At 35.9% G+C, this 16,727-nt stretch overlaps 1 protein-coding gene across 1 annotated transcript in view; it reads left to right on the top strand.

Annotated features, from left to right (window-relative positions):
• The first annotated feature begins 87 nt into the window (after positions 1-87).
• Positions 88-16,727, top strand: part of LOC139981160 (carboxypeptidase D-like) — a 56,462-nt gene continuing 39,822 nt past the window's right edge. Inside the window, exons 1-4 of the mRNA XM_071993352.1 lie at positions 88-1,717; positions 2,403-2,545; positions 5,553-5,722; positions 7,104-7,234. Coding sequence (XP_071849453.1) covers positions 817-1,717; positions 2,403-2,545; positions 5,553-5,722; positions 7,104-7,234 — 1,345 coding nt within the window. The 5' untranslated portion in view covers positions 88-816. The remainder of the gene's footprint in view (positions 1,718-2,402; positions 2,546-5,552; positions 5,723-7,103; positions 7,235-16,727) is intronic.

The following is a 16,727-nucleotide window of genomic DNA, read 5'->3' as shown; positions in this document are numbered from 1 at the left end:
TGCTACCACCCGAATCACACAGTATCATACAATAATATTGTATCCTGACGCTATACCGCAATATTTTCCAGTTATCACACTCGACTTTAATTCTTGGAAGGCCGACGGATTCCCATACTTAGTTTCTGATCAATCAGAAATTTTTGGTTTTCATTCAGTTTCCGGCGGAACAGACACCAGAGCTCTCATGCTACATTATTTGTGGAGAAAGTACAATCTCATTGCTAAATTTGCGTAACACTCCCAAGTAAAGTTAGCATTGGTCGAAGAAATTTGTTTTACGTTGTCACCCAAGGTATGTTTCAGCTGCAACACACAAGTCACATTTCGGATTTTGTTTCGGTTGACGAATTACTTTCCACACAGACAAGTTTGTAAAGTTGGTAATTGGCATAGGCTACGTTAGTACTTTATCACAAAACAAGCGACGCGTAGTGATGGAGTAAATACAACGATGGTACACGAATTGGATTAGAAATCCACGCGAGTTTTATTTCAACGCTGCATTCTGGAACGTGACGGGTTATTTTAACTTGACCAGGGTAAATATGATGTGACCCATGCAAAGTCTTTCACATATGTTATGGAACTGAACGGTTAGCATTCAGTATATGACTACGAGTTGCGACGTTAGAAAACCCGGAAAAGGCAAAATGTTGCAATATGCCATCAAACTTATTAGTACTACTCTACACTTGCCACTAGTTAGTACTAAAGTTTAAAGATTTAGTCTACTGAATACAGGCCCTAGTACTACTAGTACTAGGCCTAGTTTATTTCAAAAGTCTAGGCCTAGCCAGTTTTGAAAACAAGCAAATGAAAAGTGATCCAAATTGGTTAAACATGTTGCTCAAAATTTTAGTAATAGTTGTCGTTTTGTCAACAGCTGTCAATGGTGGTAGTAGTAGTACTACTAGTGGTACTGGTACTGGTAGCCATGAAGATGACACACAGCTGTCCAGTACTACCATGAACTTCCATTACCATCACTATGATGAACTTACTACCCTACTAATGCAAATTGCTGAAGACTTTCCTCATATAACAAATCTAAGCAGTATAGGTAGATCGCATTTAAACCGTGAACTATGGGTTCTTCAGATCTCAGATCAGCCTGGGATTTTAGAACCAGGTGAGCCTTGGTTTAAGTATGTTGGTAACATGCATGGCAATGAGGTTGTGGGCAGGGAGATCCTTATCTACCTTATCCAGTATTTGTGCAATGGGTATGGTAAAGATGGTACCATTACATCCTTAATTGATAACACAAACATCTTCATAATGCCAACAATGAATCCAGATGGTTTTGAAAAATCTAAGGAAGGTACTTGTCATGGAGAAAAGGGCAGAAAGAATGCTCAGAATGTAGACCTTAATCGTAACTTTCCAGATCAGTTTGATACTTCTCTTGAAGATAAATTGGAGAACCGACAACCAGAGACTTTAGCAATAATGAAATGGGTTGAGAGTAATCCCTTTGTTCTCTCTGCCAATTTACATGGTGGTAGCATTGTCGCAAGTTACCCTTTCGATGATTCGCCAAGCCATGTGTTTAAGGGATCCTATAGTGAAAGTCCAGATGATGCGGTTTTTAGGCAACTCGCATTGACCTATGCAACTAACCATGAGCACATGAGTGATGGACTTGGCTGCTCATCAGATCATGTGCAATTTCCTCAAGGAATAACCAATGGTGCATTATGGTATGATGTTCCAGGTGAGTGTTTTTTTCCTTTACAAGCTTATAGGGCACTTTTCCTACTTTTTATAAACCGATCCCTGGGCATGGTGTATTGTGATCTTTATCTTAGATGAGTCAGAATGGAGAAATTCATTGATTTATGGAACTATCAGAGACATCCCAACAGATATAGTCGAAAAACAATGGTAATCCATTTGCTATTGCATGCTGGAATATATGCAAACATTATACACAATTTTGCAAAGATCTGTAGATCTATGGCAATTCTTATTACACCAAACCTACTTAGTTGAAGTTAATTGTTTATGATTTCAAAGCAGAATTCAGAAATCCCCAACTAGAACTTTAAGAGGTTCAAAGTGGAAAGACATAATTCTCACTTCGTAAGCAAACCCTATTTTCATCACTATGAAAAAATCCACAACTAACCTGCTGGAAAGTCAGGATGTGGCAGCAGTCTGAGTGTCATGTCTTTAGTTTATCATTTTCCTAGTTTGTAGAAAAGTTAAGGAGTTGTACACCATCTGTCAAAGCGACAGTACAATTGCATATCTTACAGTACAGTGTAGATTGAGGTCTGCATTATTAATATAAAAAAATTATGATGTAATATACATGTGATTCGATTTCTTTAAATGTAAGAAAGCTTTAATTTGTACTTTTGTTGAACATCCTGATGCATTTCTTTAAAACTAACCAGGTGGTATGCAAGATTTCAATTACCTGTTCAGTAATTGTTTTGAGATCACTGTGGAGTTGTCATGCTGTAAGCACCCAGAATCTGAACGCTTACAACCAGAGTGGGAGAGCAACAAACAAGCACTCTTGGCATACATGCAACAGGTAAATATATATGATATATAGGTCAACAGTGTATATTTGCAACTGTAAAGTTCAAGTCATATTTAACCATCACATATCACTTATGCATAATTAGTTGGAGGTAAAGCTATATGACAAATTCAGCATCAAGTGAGTCATGAATTGTCAAAGTATGAAGTAAGTTAGGTTCTTGAGTATTACTATCCTTCAAACTGTATATAACATCAAGTTTGGAGGTAGTTGATATGTTGCACCTAATATGCAGGCGCGTATCCAGGGGGGCATTGGGGCACGCCCCCCCCGGGTAAGAAAAAGAGGAGAGAAAAAAAGAGAGAAGAAGAATGGGGAAAAGAAAGGGGGGAAGAGAGGAGGAAGGAAGGGAAAAGAAAAAGAAGAAAGAGAGAAAAAGGAGAAGAGGAGGGAGTAGAAGAAAAACGCCAAGACACCGGGAAGAGAAAAGGAACAGTCATAATTACAGCGCTGATCCCTATTATATACACAGGGTAGCGAGTGAAGGATCGAGGATTTCGGAAGGGACGTGCGCCTCAGCCTACCCCTTACACCGACAACTCCATTTTTGACGTACTTTCCATTTTCCCTCTCTCACTAATATATATATATATATATACTATGTATAGTATATATATCATGACGCGTGTGTATATACGCCTTAAACAATTGTAAAATTGTGCTATGAAACCAACTGTGGCTGGTCTTGAACTCGACGGAGTCGTCGGGGAACATGACTTCGGTATTAGCCCAGGATCTATATGTGAACTGCACTAGACATAAATTCTTTCGATGCAACACTGTCATGCAGAGTTAAAATGTTCTACAACGCGAACTGAATGCTAATTGTTACCCCACCCCTAGTACCGTAACTCATACAATGAATCTAAAAATAAATTCCGCATGCGATTTGAGAATTGAGCACATTTCCTGTGAATATCATGTAGTGGATTCAAAGGCGTATCATTGCCGGCGGGGGGGGGGGGAGAGGGGCGGACGCACCCATCACTTCTTGAGATTGTTCCCATCTGCATGAAACCGCACGCCCCACAACCCTACGCCCACCCCTCTAATCGCTTCCCGATGAGTTACAAAACCAGACCCATCTTATACAAAAGTCTACTTGGATTATTTTTTCCCTGATTTTTTTCTGCAGACGCCCATGCATTTCCCCAAACTAAATTTCTAAGCCATGAGATCTAAAACTTAAGGAGGTATGGGAGCATCATTGGGTCTGGGAAATGTTGTTTCCGGTGATCTGGGAGGTATATTTGCCAAAAATTTCTTGTACGCTACGCGCGAACCCATGGTCGGGCTCCGCTTAGATAGTATCAGAGAACAGACACGCGTCCCCACCATTATCCAAGACTGATCTGCGCCCATGCACCAATAAATTAACTGTGTCTTAATTTTCGAAATTTCCCCGACAAACATTCCTGAACATGGAGGTTTTTCTGTATTGGCTGTCCAAAGATGAAATTTTGTGCAACCTTATTGGTATGTTTTGAAGTGAATTGATTTCACGAGAAGTGTGAATTGTCAAATTCTGAACAAATAATGGGCTTAAAACCTTGAAAAGTGGGGCTGAAGGGTATTGTGGGCCGCGACGTAGAATCACCTACAAAAGCAATGATCCACAGGAGATGCGATGAGGTCGAACATGATGTGTGACTGGTGACAATCTTCAAAAAGATTACGGATGGAGAAAAAAAATATTGGGAAAATACTTGGTTACTCAGGCATAGTGAACATCTAGTTGGTCATTTTAAGCCTGAGATGTGCCATTTCCGGTGATCTGGGGGGTGTCAAAACCAGAAATTTTCTTGTACGCTGCGCGCCAACCGATGGTGACGCTCCGCTTAGATAGTAATTCCCGCCCCCCGGGTTAGAAAATCCTGGATACGCCCCTGATATGTGTGGCTACATGTGTGGCTGGCAAGTGGATTGGTAGAAATAGTTGTTCTGTACATGATGTATATATACGGCTACAGTAGCTTCAGAAAGTGCGGCTGAATGTGCACCTGAAAAGTGCAAATTAATTTCCTCTAAATATGTGGCTAGCTCTAGTTTGGGTCATTATGAGCTGTATGGAACACTGCGTTGCCTTCTGGAGTTTTGTCATTAAGTTGAAGCTTACAGTACTTTGGATGGTATTTTAGCAACATTCAATATTTCTATAGCATATTCCAAGCTTGTGATTACTAACAGCTGTGAGTGACTAATCACTGCTTTAGAGTCGTGTGTGACATGAATGGTAATGCCAGATAATGTGCTAAAAAAACATTCTTTGCATTTAACAACACAATTTGAGAATTTCTTTGGCTCTTTTGTGAATATAATTATAAATTCCAATGACATTCAAAACTTTGAGAGCACCTTGTGTTGCAAATTTTGTTTTATAGGAACGCATATTGGATATGGTTACCTCCAGTCAATTTTGTATACCATTGAGTGATGCCTGAATTTGCTTCACTTTTATAGTACCAAATTAAATTTATTACCTCATTCCACCATATATGTACAGTATGTACACTGCTTAATTTCAAAGTAGGTGTGAATTTGTTACAAACTGTAATGGTACCACAAATGTATCAAACATTTCCTGCAAGCAGCTGCAGAAATCTCTCAGAAATCTTCTGCTATACATGACATTTACAATTTATCTATATTCTCCTCCTGGTACTATCTAAATATTTTATAGTATTCTCTTACCTATTAAGGCTTTTGGCAGGGTTCAAATTTATATCCTTCAACTATTTTTTGAGCCTCTGAAGAAGATCCTGCAAAGATCAAAAGGTCAGGCCCTCTAACTTTTACATATTTACCTACTGTACACAGGCTTTTTAAACAAATAAACATAACAAAATGATGTCCACCTTCGTTTGACTTTTTTTTTTGATCTCACTTTCCCAAAGTGTGTTCAAAGTACTGTACTGCAAGTATTGAATTAAGAATCTTTACATACTGTACCTGGATGTTGTTTCAGTTGTAACATTAAAAGCTTTGGCATCTATTCTAGGTTCATTCTGGAATCAAAGGTTTTGTGAGAGACCAAGAAAGTGGTAAAGGAATATATGGTGCCATCATTCAAGTGAAGGACATTGAGAAGAATGTGACTTCCTTCGTATTTGGTGATTATTGGCGTCTTCTGACCCCAGGGACTTTCCTTGTCACTGCCCATGCAGATGGGTGAGTTCAGTCAATTCAATGAACTTTATAGAGCACTTAATGGGCTCTTCAATTGGAGAACTACTGTAGTCATAGAGTTAATACTGGTAAATGGAGATGGAAACATGCAGCTCTATCATTTCATTCCACAAAAGTTATTTATGTCAGCCATTCGATACATAAAGAAAGCTAGTGGGCTATGGGGTTATCAGTTGGAAGGATCTAATCGTCTTTGACTCCATTGTTAAATGAAGAAGACATACATTGATGTTAAATGGTAAAGCATCACTAAATGCCCCAAAAGTCAATAAATAATTGGTTCAGACCGATGTTGTTGTGTCTTCTTCCTGTCTAGCACATAATCTTTGCATCCAAGGTTAATCTGCTTATATTGCTACAATCAATAACAAACGATGCGTGGTCTGAAGATTGTCTGAACATTGCAGCAGATTAGTGTCCATGATAAACCTATGTTTCATTGTTATATTGGGTTTGTACTTTATTCTAGGAAGCAATATAATGACAAATTATAAAGTACAGTACTCCCTTGCCTTTCTTTAATGTTTGGATTTACTGTAAACCTAATGTTAAATATTGTCCATGATTAATACTGATCTAGTTTATTCTGCCTCATTGCTTTAATGTTTCTATATATTACCCAACCTGCACCATACAGTTCATGAGTTCAGTAGGTAATAGTTCCAAAGATGGCCTAGACATCAGGAATCCTAAATTAGATCAAATGAGAGGCATATTTCAGCTTTAACAAGACAATCTTGACTGAATAGTAATCATATAACTTAGGTAAAATCCCCTTGGAGTTATTACAGTTACTGATGACTGTATGAAAATATGCACAGAAGACCTTCCTAATGAATACTGTTAAGAGTACTACCTCAGTATGAAAAATATCAAGGGCTTAGTTTAGACAGTTTTTATCTCATAACAGTACCCTCTTTAAAGGCATTGAAGACTCGCCCCAAACCGCGTGCGGCTATCTAGAAATGTTTCTGTTGCTTGCAAGTGACGTTTTGTTCGTGTCGCTACTAAATGCAGACAGTAATGAAACGTGAAACCTTGTTATCTTTAGCTGGACCTGAGATGTCCATCGCTGTATCGTTTATACACTGGGCTGTGGGTATTGACAGCAGCTGTATGTACTGACTGTACACTAGTGTCTAATTACCGACGGTAGCAAGCTGTGTGTGTATTTTCTGGGATCGATGGTAGTGTCTAACACTTCTGTTACACCTCATTCGAAACTAGGTCAGATTACCGGCATTAGACGTTTGTTTTTGCAGGGAGTCTTCACACCCTTCAATGTGAATCCTATCATTATTGACAATGCTACAAAGCTTAATTAGTAATCATTTGTAACTATATATCTTTATTCTTGATGTAGATATGCCAGTAGTGAGCAGACATTACTAGAGGTACATGAAGGACCTGCCACCATTCATGACTTTGAACTGTCACTATTGACCAGCCCATTACCAAACCTAAATGAGGTAGCAAGGAGTGATGGATTAGGTGGTAAGATACTATTGCTCTTTTCAGTTTTCTAAATATATTGTCAAATATTCTTGATGTGTTCTGTATGAAGATGGGGTACTCTGGTAGAAACCTCATGTAGAAACAAGCAGTCAAAGCTCGTACAGTAGTTACCAGTCTTGAGAATGTAATGATTCAGGCTTTATTTTTTATTACTATCTGGAGTGTGTTTAGACATATTGAAAGAACAATTTATAACGTGAGTGATCATTCAAAGAAACGTTTATTCCCAAAATTCTTGAAGGTTGAGTTTTGGAAAGGAATAGAGAGCAAAGGAGGGGGAGGAGTTATAGATCTCACTGAAAGTGGTTAATGTTGGGCAAAGTCTTATTTTGAAAACATAAATTCAAATAGAGCTCTGAAAACCTGTCTTGCTTTGATTGTTATCTTGTACCATCTATTAAAAATAAAAATAGTGTCTTTACTGTAACACTCAACATAAACTGAAAAGTAAGCTGTGAAATATTTGTGCAGGTCATCATTTGTTATAAATTAAAGAAGCATTTTCCATTAACTTGCCAAAATTTGCTGGGATTTTACCTCTTCACCGTATGAGCTAGGTTATGGTAGCTGAAAGCATAACTGGCAAAACTGAACAAATACACAACAGAATGAAACATTACATGAGAAGAAATCAAATGGTTATAATCTAGGTAGATTGAAGGTCGTGCAATTATAGGTGACTGGCTGGGTCAGGATGCTGCACAGCTTTATAGTTATATGCTAAATATTAGCTGCAGTTACTTGGTACCTCCCTTTAAGGCAGTGATTCCCAACATGGTAGTAAAGTATCCATAGAGGGGTAAATGAGCCAATTTTGGGACACACTACTTCTGGTGGGGTTGGGAGGGGGAATTATTGTTTGTATGGAGAAGGCAACATCAAGTACATAGGTAAGAATGACAGTAAGATTACTGTTTTCTATCTTTTCCACTAAAATGACTGCGGTATGAATGATTTCTTTCACATACCCATACAAAGAGACCACAATAACAAGGTTACACAGTTGGCAATGTGCTATACTGTACACTGTAATACAGTATGAGGAACAACTGCACCAAGGAAAACTGTATGAGTGAACACATTCACTTGTGCTTTTATGTCTAAAAAAAAGGAAATGAACATTATACCCAATATAGCAAAGCTTGAAAGCACTATATATAACAGCTAATACTACAGTACATGACTAACAGCTGCTTTAATGCAATACTAGATAACAAGGAAGTGAAATGAAAACAACCGTTTTAAATGGATACAGGATTATGGACGAGGAGAGAACTTGTTGGTAGGGATTCAAAACAGGTTTAATACCACTATTAAAGGGAATGAATATATTGACTGTACAAGGACCCAATATTATGTAAACAAATTTTTACTATTTCATTTGTTCTCTCCTTTTCAGTACAAAACATTCAGCCTAATTAACATAATCTTTTTTTTCTTTTATACTGTATAAAGCAGTCGCCATAATATAATTATTTGTTTCTTCTTAGTAAACAGAGCAGTGTAAAGGAAATCAGTTATCTTCCTCCTTTCCTATACTGAGTAGTTGCATACCTAATATGATTATACATACAAATGTATATCCTATATGTAGAGAATGTACCGCAAAGAGATTGAACAATAGTAATAATACATATGAACATTAGATAAAAGGTCCAGGGTAACATTTATGTGAGCACATACAGTAACCACATTGCAGCTTAGTACACCCTCTTGACCCTGTCACCATTGTGCTGTGTTTACTGTGTAAAACTTCAATCAATAACATCATTGTCTTGGTAGGAGGAACTGTATTAGTGTGCACAAATGGTAAACTAAATTGGAGCTTCCATCTACTGTACAAGTAAAGAATGAAGATGTCTGTGAACAATATTTCACAGTGTCCATTGACTTGACTAGTTGACATCAACTGTTATTCACATTGCTAATTATGAAATATGTATGCTGAAACCATCCACAAAACAATTCCACCCTGACACACTAGAAGTCAACCTGTGAATGATATTTTGATCTTCTTTTTCAAGCTTTCCTACTAAACAGTGACAGATAATAGGTTTAACAACTATGCTTTACATTTACTTGTCAAAAGTTGATAAATACCTAAAAGTTTATTTTCAAGAGCATTTGATTTCAGGCAATATCCTTTAAATGATCTACTGTAGAATACATCATGTTGCATACAGTATGTAACAGTGTTAAGTGTACAATGTAGTAGACCTACATTTTGGACATTTGTGAAGAAATCACCAGATTGTGCTCAGTATTGCCCAGTCTTTTTGTTTTTAATTTTAACTTTGTTATCTTGTTTTCCTTCACTTAAAAAATATGCGTTTGATTTTGTACACATTTAACTGTTTTTTTGTCTGTTGAACTGTTAAAATTTCAATTATTTATCTGGGTACTGTTGGTATTAGTTTCCTTTCATCAACATAAAGTTATTTGAGCACTGTTAGAAGTATATCATTGACTTTGTTATAATTTTGCATATATATTAATTTTGTTATCTGCATAAATTGTTTTTTGCACACTTGCCTTTCTCCCACCGATGGTCACCCATAAGTTTGAAGCAGGCTGCTAATTTTAAGTTTGATCTCAGTGTATATATACATACTTGAAATGAAATGAATAGTTCCATGTAAAATTTATCAGACAGGGTCTTGTTCAATAATTGCTGCGGCATGAAAATCTCCCATGAAAGATACACAACTGTGAAACCATTATCCACTATCATCCAAAATTTCAATTAAAAAAAAAAGTAAGCACTTTTAACTGCCTTATGAAATATATGATTTAATTGTATCAGTTACTATAGGCATTACTTCCACTCCCTTCATAATGGCAGTAATTACTCAGAAACACCCTCTGCTATCCACTGATATTAATCTCCCAGTGCTCGATATAAAGACCATTCATCTGTACAGGATGTAAAACATCTCATCTGGAATAATATCTTTAGCCTACAGGGAATTTATTCTGTTTTCAGTCTACGGATTTTACAAGATGTGTTTTGTTAACATATTGAGGAATATATATGGACAAATGTCTTTAGGAAATATATCCGTCCCCTGTGCTATAACCGTTGAGAAGATAACATCAACACGCCGTAACATGGTTGTAGTCATGGCTTTGTATTACAGAGTTAGGGTAGAGGAAAAAGAATTTGAATAAATTGTAAAAGCTAAATTTATGGAAAAGAACAAGAATTTATCTTTTGTAAAGTTGATAATCTTGCATAAATGTCACATTACAAGTATACATGACTGTTATTATAGTCGTTTTGGTATTACAGTAAACAGCAGTAGATCAACCTTAATTCGCAACACTTTTTGCAATTTTACAAAAGTTGATCAAAAAGTAAGAAGCTTTGAATCGAATGAGAAAGCTATAAAGTTATTTGAATGAACAACTGCAACTACTGTAGATGAAGCATATGGAGGTACACTATTCTTACAACTAATCAATCATTTTAATGCTAGTCTTTTTGGAGCATTTTTGTAACAAATTGTATGAAAACCTTGTTTAGTGCATCATTTTCTCCCTTTTCTTGATGTCAGTACACTGTTACTCTCATATCATTTAGACCATGGAGCTATAGTTCCATGTTTAGACTAAGTGCAATATAAGAAGAATTGTTGAGGATCATCACATATGAATACCAGAACAATATTTCAAAGGTCACATTGAGGTTCTAATTTCAAGGTTTTATTTTGGGTTGCATTATTTAAATATTCTAAAAATTTCTGTTCTCTCTTCTACTTAGAGATAGAGATGATGGCCACACATGTAGTCAGACTTCACTATAAAGCGCTGTATGTACAGTATATATTGTAGAATTGTCCTTAAGTACTTAGTAATGTCACCGTACAGAAGGTCATTAAACCCTCACATGTACAGTATGATTGTACTGCCTTGTATTCTTCAAGTCAGCCTATGTCATTTCTTCTGTTCACCAGCATTGCAGTTAGCTTACAGTACATGTGTGTTTAAGAAATTGTTTACAAGACTGGATAAAATTAAACTTGGAAAGTATTGTTTCCTGTGTAAAATCAATTTCCTTCTAATTCTTTCTCCCTGCGTGAGGAAGATGTTTAAAATCTATTGATTCTAATACAAAGGCATTGTATTAGTTTGTGAAGGCTGTCAGTGATGAATCTTAGTTTTATGTATTGTATTGAATTGTTAGTAAATGTTAGTCGATAAAGCTGCTTTATTCTACTCTATATCAAAATAATTCTAAAGAAGTTTCCTTGATTACGTGCTGTTAAGCAAGTTTCTTCAAATAGTTGTGAAATAAGACTACAAAAATGTCCAAATCAATAGAAATGTTTCCTGCTACAGAGAGACCGATTTATTGATTACAACTTGATCGTGAGTGCTTGATGCAGGCTTTAGTGGAGGAGAGATCATCTTGCAAGTTGATGTGCCTCTCAGATTTACAAAAAATAGTAATAGCAGCACTTGATTTGAAGTACTCTGAAAAGATGAGATGATACTCAGTCTCTGAAACCCAAGGCTAGCAGACACTAAAGAGTCATTCATCCTGAAATGAATAATTTAGCCTGTTCGTAGTGACACCATACATTTAGTAAATTAAATCAAGCCACTTCACTCTGAGCTGCAGAATATCATACAGCGCGCTGGAGCATGCAGGATTGTAAGAGGTTCTTTACTCCAAGGCGTGATGCTGTACAGTATATAAGGAATCTTAAATATTCTTTACAATCAGTATTAATTATTTTGGTATTGTCTCCAAGCTGAAACATCCAGACATGTTTTACCAATAATCAGAATGACACAAAATGAAGGTATATTGTTCATGATTTAATAAGTTTCAGTTAGTCCATTGATCTAACTATTGAGAAATGCTTGTGAATTGTGAGTAGTACTAGTAGATACTAGATTTCATCACAAGAAAAGGTTCATTAGCAAGTATTTAAAATTATTAAATTATTTATTATTCTCAACATTTTGTCACCCAGACACTGTTTCCTATCAATTTTTTGATGAAAATCAAGCTGGAAAAGTTTTTTTTTCTCTTCCCCCTTATTATGTGAATGGAAACTTGACTGGTGAAGGCTATGAACAGCATTAGTGTGGGAAATTAGCATCAAGTACCAACATCAAATGCATTATTGGGAACAGATTCAAACAACTGGTTTAATAGGCCCTTGGGAATGGTTTTATGTTCACCCTTGATCACACTTAGTATATGCTATTAAGGAAATCATATTATGAGGCAGTTAAAACTGTTTGAAGGAAACTCTCAACTCTTTGAGTGTTTGGTGTGCCTGACCAAAGTTCATTGGATAAATTTATTCAGTTGCCAGGGTATTGATTACACTTTACAGCCTGCCTAATCTGAAAAAGAAGCTCTGGCATTTACACAGAATCTTGTGGACAATGAACTGTTTGCATCTCTGTCTGCATTTATTTGATTTGATCATGAAATGAATGAGAGTGTGCCTTACAGTTCCATTCATTGGTGTTTCTAATGGGTGTACAGTGTATTTTGGCCTGCCCTAGAAGGATTTTTGTATCAGTCCGAAATCACATTTTTTTTGGTCATCTCTTAAACCATTGACAAAATTTTATCAAGTTAATGCCAGGTTTGGTTCTTTATAAAGTTATGATTTAAAGAAATGTGAAAAGACTAGCTTCCCTCTTGTCATGGATTCATTCATGTTCAAGATCCACTGTAAATCCAAGTGTTCAATTGCAAGTTCATATCTGTCTATGTTTTGGTATTAAATTTCTATAAACAGGCTGAGGAGACTGATAAATAAGTTCATCCATAAATGCACAGTGAATTTCAAAATTATGTGATCCTCTGGACTAGAGTTTGCATTATACTATGTGTTCATTTCAAACATTTTAAATCCAGTAGCTCAATGTATTTTTAATAGTTAAACATAAGCACCATCACGATCCTGGAATATATCAGTAATTCCAACTAAACTTGTATTTTGTTGATAACATTATTTTGTTATGTGCAGTTCACTGCATGATGTTTTACCATACTGTATGTGTAGAACATTCATTCAAGTTTTACTCTTTGCAACCGCACTTGGCTCATGTATGGTATAGGAAATATTCACGTATCATACTTAACCTGCAATAACCCACAAACGTTTTAAGTTATCAGTTGCATTTGGAACTGAACCTAACTTAAACAAATTGAACTGCATACAGTAATTATTTGAAGTACTTATTAAATCTAACAACAGTCCTAGAGAGCAAAGAATGATAGCTTTGCATTAATCAGAACTATGTAATATTATTGGATATATTCACAAGTTTACTGTACTGTATGCACAAGACAATGACTGTTGATTGATAACAAATTCAATGTTAGATGATTCCTTCATGTACATTTAATTCACATTTGTGCTCAATATCTTTAGGGCATTATTAGAATACTGTTTAGACATGTAATTTAAATTTACATAAATGCAGCCTTAAGCTCTATTCCCTGTCTACATGTATAGTACAGACATGTATTAATATAATATAAATGCAGCCTTAAGCTCTATTCCCTGTCTACATGTATAGTGCAGACATGTATTAATATAATATAAATGCAGCCTTAAGCTCTATTCCCTGTCTACATGTATAGTACAGACATGTATTAATATAATATAAATGCAGCCTTAAGCTCTATTCCCTGTCTGCCTGTATAGTACAGACATGTATTAATATAATATAAATGCAGCCTTAAGCTCTATTCCCTGTCTGCCTGTATAGTGCAGACATGTAATGTAATACATAAATGCAGCCTTAAGCTATCTTCCCAATCTACCAGGTATAGTGTAGACATGTACAATGTATGATTAATACAGGTAGGTCAAGTTGTTATGCCAAGTTTTCTACATGTTTATGATAACAATCTTGTTGAAGGACTGGATTATGTTCAGTTCATGCAATTTCAATATTCACTAATGTCTGCTAAATTTGTTGAGTGGGTGCACTGTATTTCATTTTCTAGGTGATATCCATAAATGTTTGATAATATCTCAGTCATTAGTTTAGTAATACTGTATTAGCACTGATTCCTTTTAGTTAGAGACAGACATTTACTGGTTTCTGTATGTTGTTTAATGTTTTCCTGGCAGGCAATTGTTTGAAATTAAAAAGCAGTGAAGACTTTATTTTTTCAAATCAGGCTTTTTCAATTCATTTTGTTTAAATCCTAGGTTACGTTTGTCATGAAAACCTGAATATGTTAAGTATGATATGGTGCTAGTATGTATTATAATTTGGTTAAATGATTCTTGTGGTACTTACAGGTGTATAATTTGTTCCTGTACTTAATGGTGGAATCAAATTTAGTGACATTGCTTAAACTGTATATTTGATAGTGCTTATATTATTATACAGTCTGTATGTAATAAAACAAGCAATCAATTGAGAATGTACAGTAGCCGTATAGCTGCATTTTGTGTTTATTTTGGTAAAGTCACGTTTAAGAAAGTAACACAGACACGACAACAATAGCTTTACATGAATTGTCTGGGATGAAACATTTTCTGGTTTGGAATAAAATGCTAATAGTAACTAGGAGTGAGCAACTGATGCTGAAAGCCTGCAGATGCCTGAGATGTGAAATGTCATCCATGGCCGAATGGCACAAAGTCACAAACCATTTGAAAATGGTATCTAAATTTAATGTATGAGTGTAGCAAGATCTTTTACTGCAGGGGAAGGGACAAACAGACCCATCAGACTTGTAAGTAAGAGGAGGGTGCATTGTAACGTGTGTACTCATGCCTGTGAATGTCTGTGTACTGTAGATCTGTAGTCCCTGTCTATTTAAATTACTATATATACTGTAGGAATGGTTGAGTCTGTAGGCACATCATGGTTCTGATAACAATTTTGCAGGTTTGGCTTTAAGTACTGCAGTAAAATGTATGTTGACTTCATAGGGTTTAACAAGCACTAAGTAAAATTTATAGATACCTGAAACCTTTGTTCATTCATACTTAGTAAAGATTCCTAAATCCTATTGGTCCATTCAGATCAGCTGACCGTGGTTAATCCTGTGAGTAACGCACGGTAAAATTACGGGGCATCACTTAAATAAATCTTTGGTTATATGTAAACAAAAATTTTTTGTTTTATGATTTTTCCCCCACACAAATGGTAGTGTATGAATGAACAGGTGTTAACAGGTGTTAATGCTATCGCTGGATGCACTCGGGCTCCGCCCTTGTGCATCGCTTGCATTATCCCCCGATCGTGCATTAATCCTGTGAGTAACGCACGCTAGACCGTTGATTAACCCCTTATTAAATTATGATTTATTGGGCAACTTTGATACAATACAGTATGTACAAAGATTTTCACTTTTATGAGGCCTGGCAACTTGTAAATTGTCTCCCATTTTATCAAATAACAGCAATGTCAATAACATTGTATTGATGCAGGGATTGCTGTAGATTGCATTTAAGAACTGTGTGAACAGTTAATTGTCACTCCAGGTTATGCATTACCAGTAAACTGGAATTGAATTCAATCAGCTACAGTATGTATGTAGAGTGTGAACTTTGCCATTTTGACTGTGTTTACAAAGGTGTACTTACCAGAGAATTCCCTGTTGTAGTGTACATCAAAGTTGTTAGCTCTTCTTTGAGGTGAATGCCTGGGTCAGGTACATTTGTACTGTGGGAGGATTATCTCTTGATGAACTCTACATATCAAAGTTGTTAGCTCTTCTTTGAGGTGAATGCCTGGGTCAGGTACATTTGTATTTTGGGCGGATTATCTCTTAATATGAACTCTACTAGGGGTAGGGAATATACTTTACAGTACCTTTTTCATAGCTTTTGCATTAACTGGTTACCAAATAACTACAAATTGAACAATCCTTTCTGCATATGTTTCTTCCAATTTTACAGTAAACCTTTTTTCCATATGAATGATGATTGGCCTAAAGTTAAGAAATGCTAACAATTTAAAGAAAATTGGGGCCAGATACATTTTTTATTTTTAGTCCCACCATAATAGGAAACTATGGGATGGTGATAGTCTCTGTGTGTAGATCTTTGTATAATATATGTGTGTCTCTTGGCTTGTGAGCATGATACTATGCCTCAAAAGAGGCATGATGGATTGAATGTGTACTTGGTATGTGAATTCATCTTAGTGAGTACAAGTAACCTGTCGTAATTCATTTAGGGCAAAGATTATCTTAGGTCATCAGAGATGAAAAAGCTTGGCAATATTATACTGTAATTTAAACTACGTTGATCCACCGTATTGAGTTTAAGGTCTCAATTGTTTCCCATGATTTTCAATATCATTTAGGTTAACTTGAAAAACTTGTTTTGTGCATATGGTAACTCCAGTTGTAATGTTTAGATGAACTTCATACATTGTGTGTGGATCTATTATCTGTCATCTTAAAGTCTCAATACGTGTTTGCCAAATTTAAACTTCAACCTTTCCAGCTTACTGCACTAAAAGTTCAGTGAAA

The sequence above is a fragment of the Apostichopus japonicus genome, chromosome 15, assembly GCF_037975245.1.
Source record: "Apostichopus japonicus isolate 1M-3 chromosome 15, ASM3797524v1, whole genome shotgun sequence".
Lineage (NCBI taxonomy): Eukaryota > Metazoa > Echinodermata > Holothuroidea > Aspidochirotida > Stichopodidae > Apostichopus > Apostichopus japonicus.
This window is presented reverse-complemented; position numbering and strand designations above follow the sequence as displayed.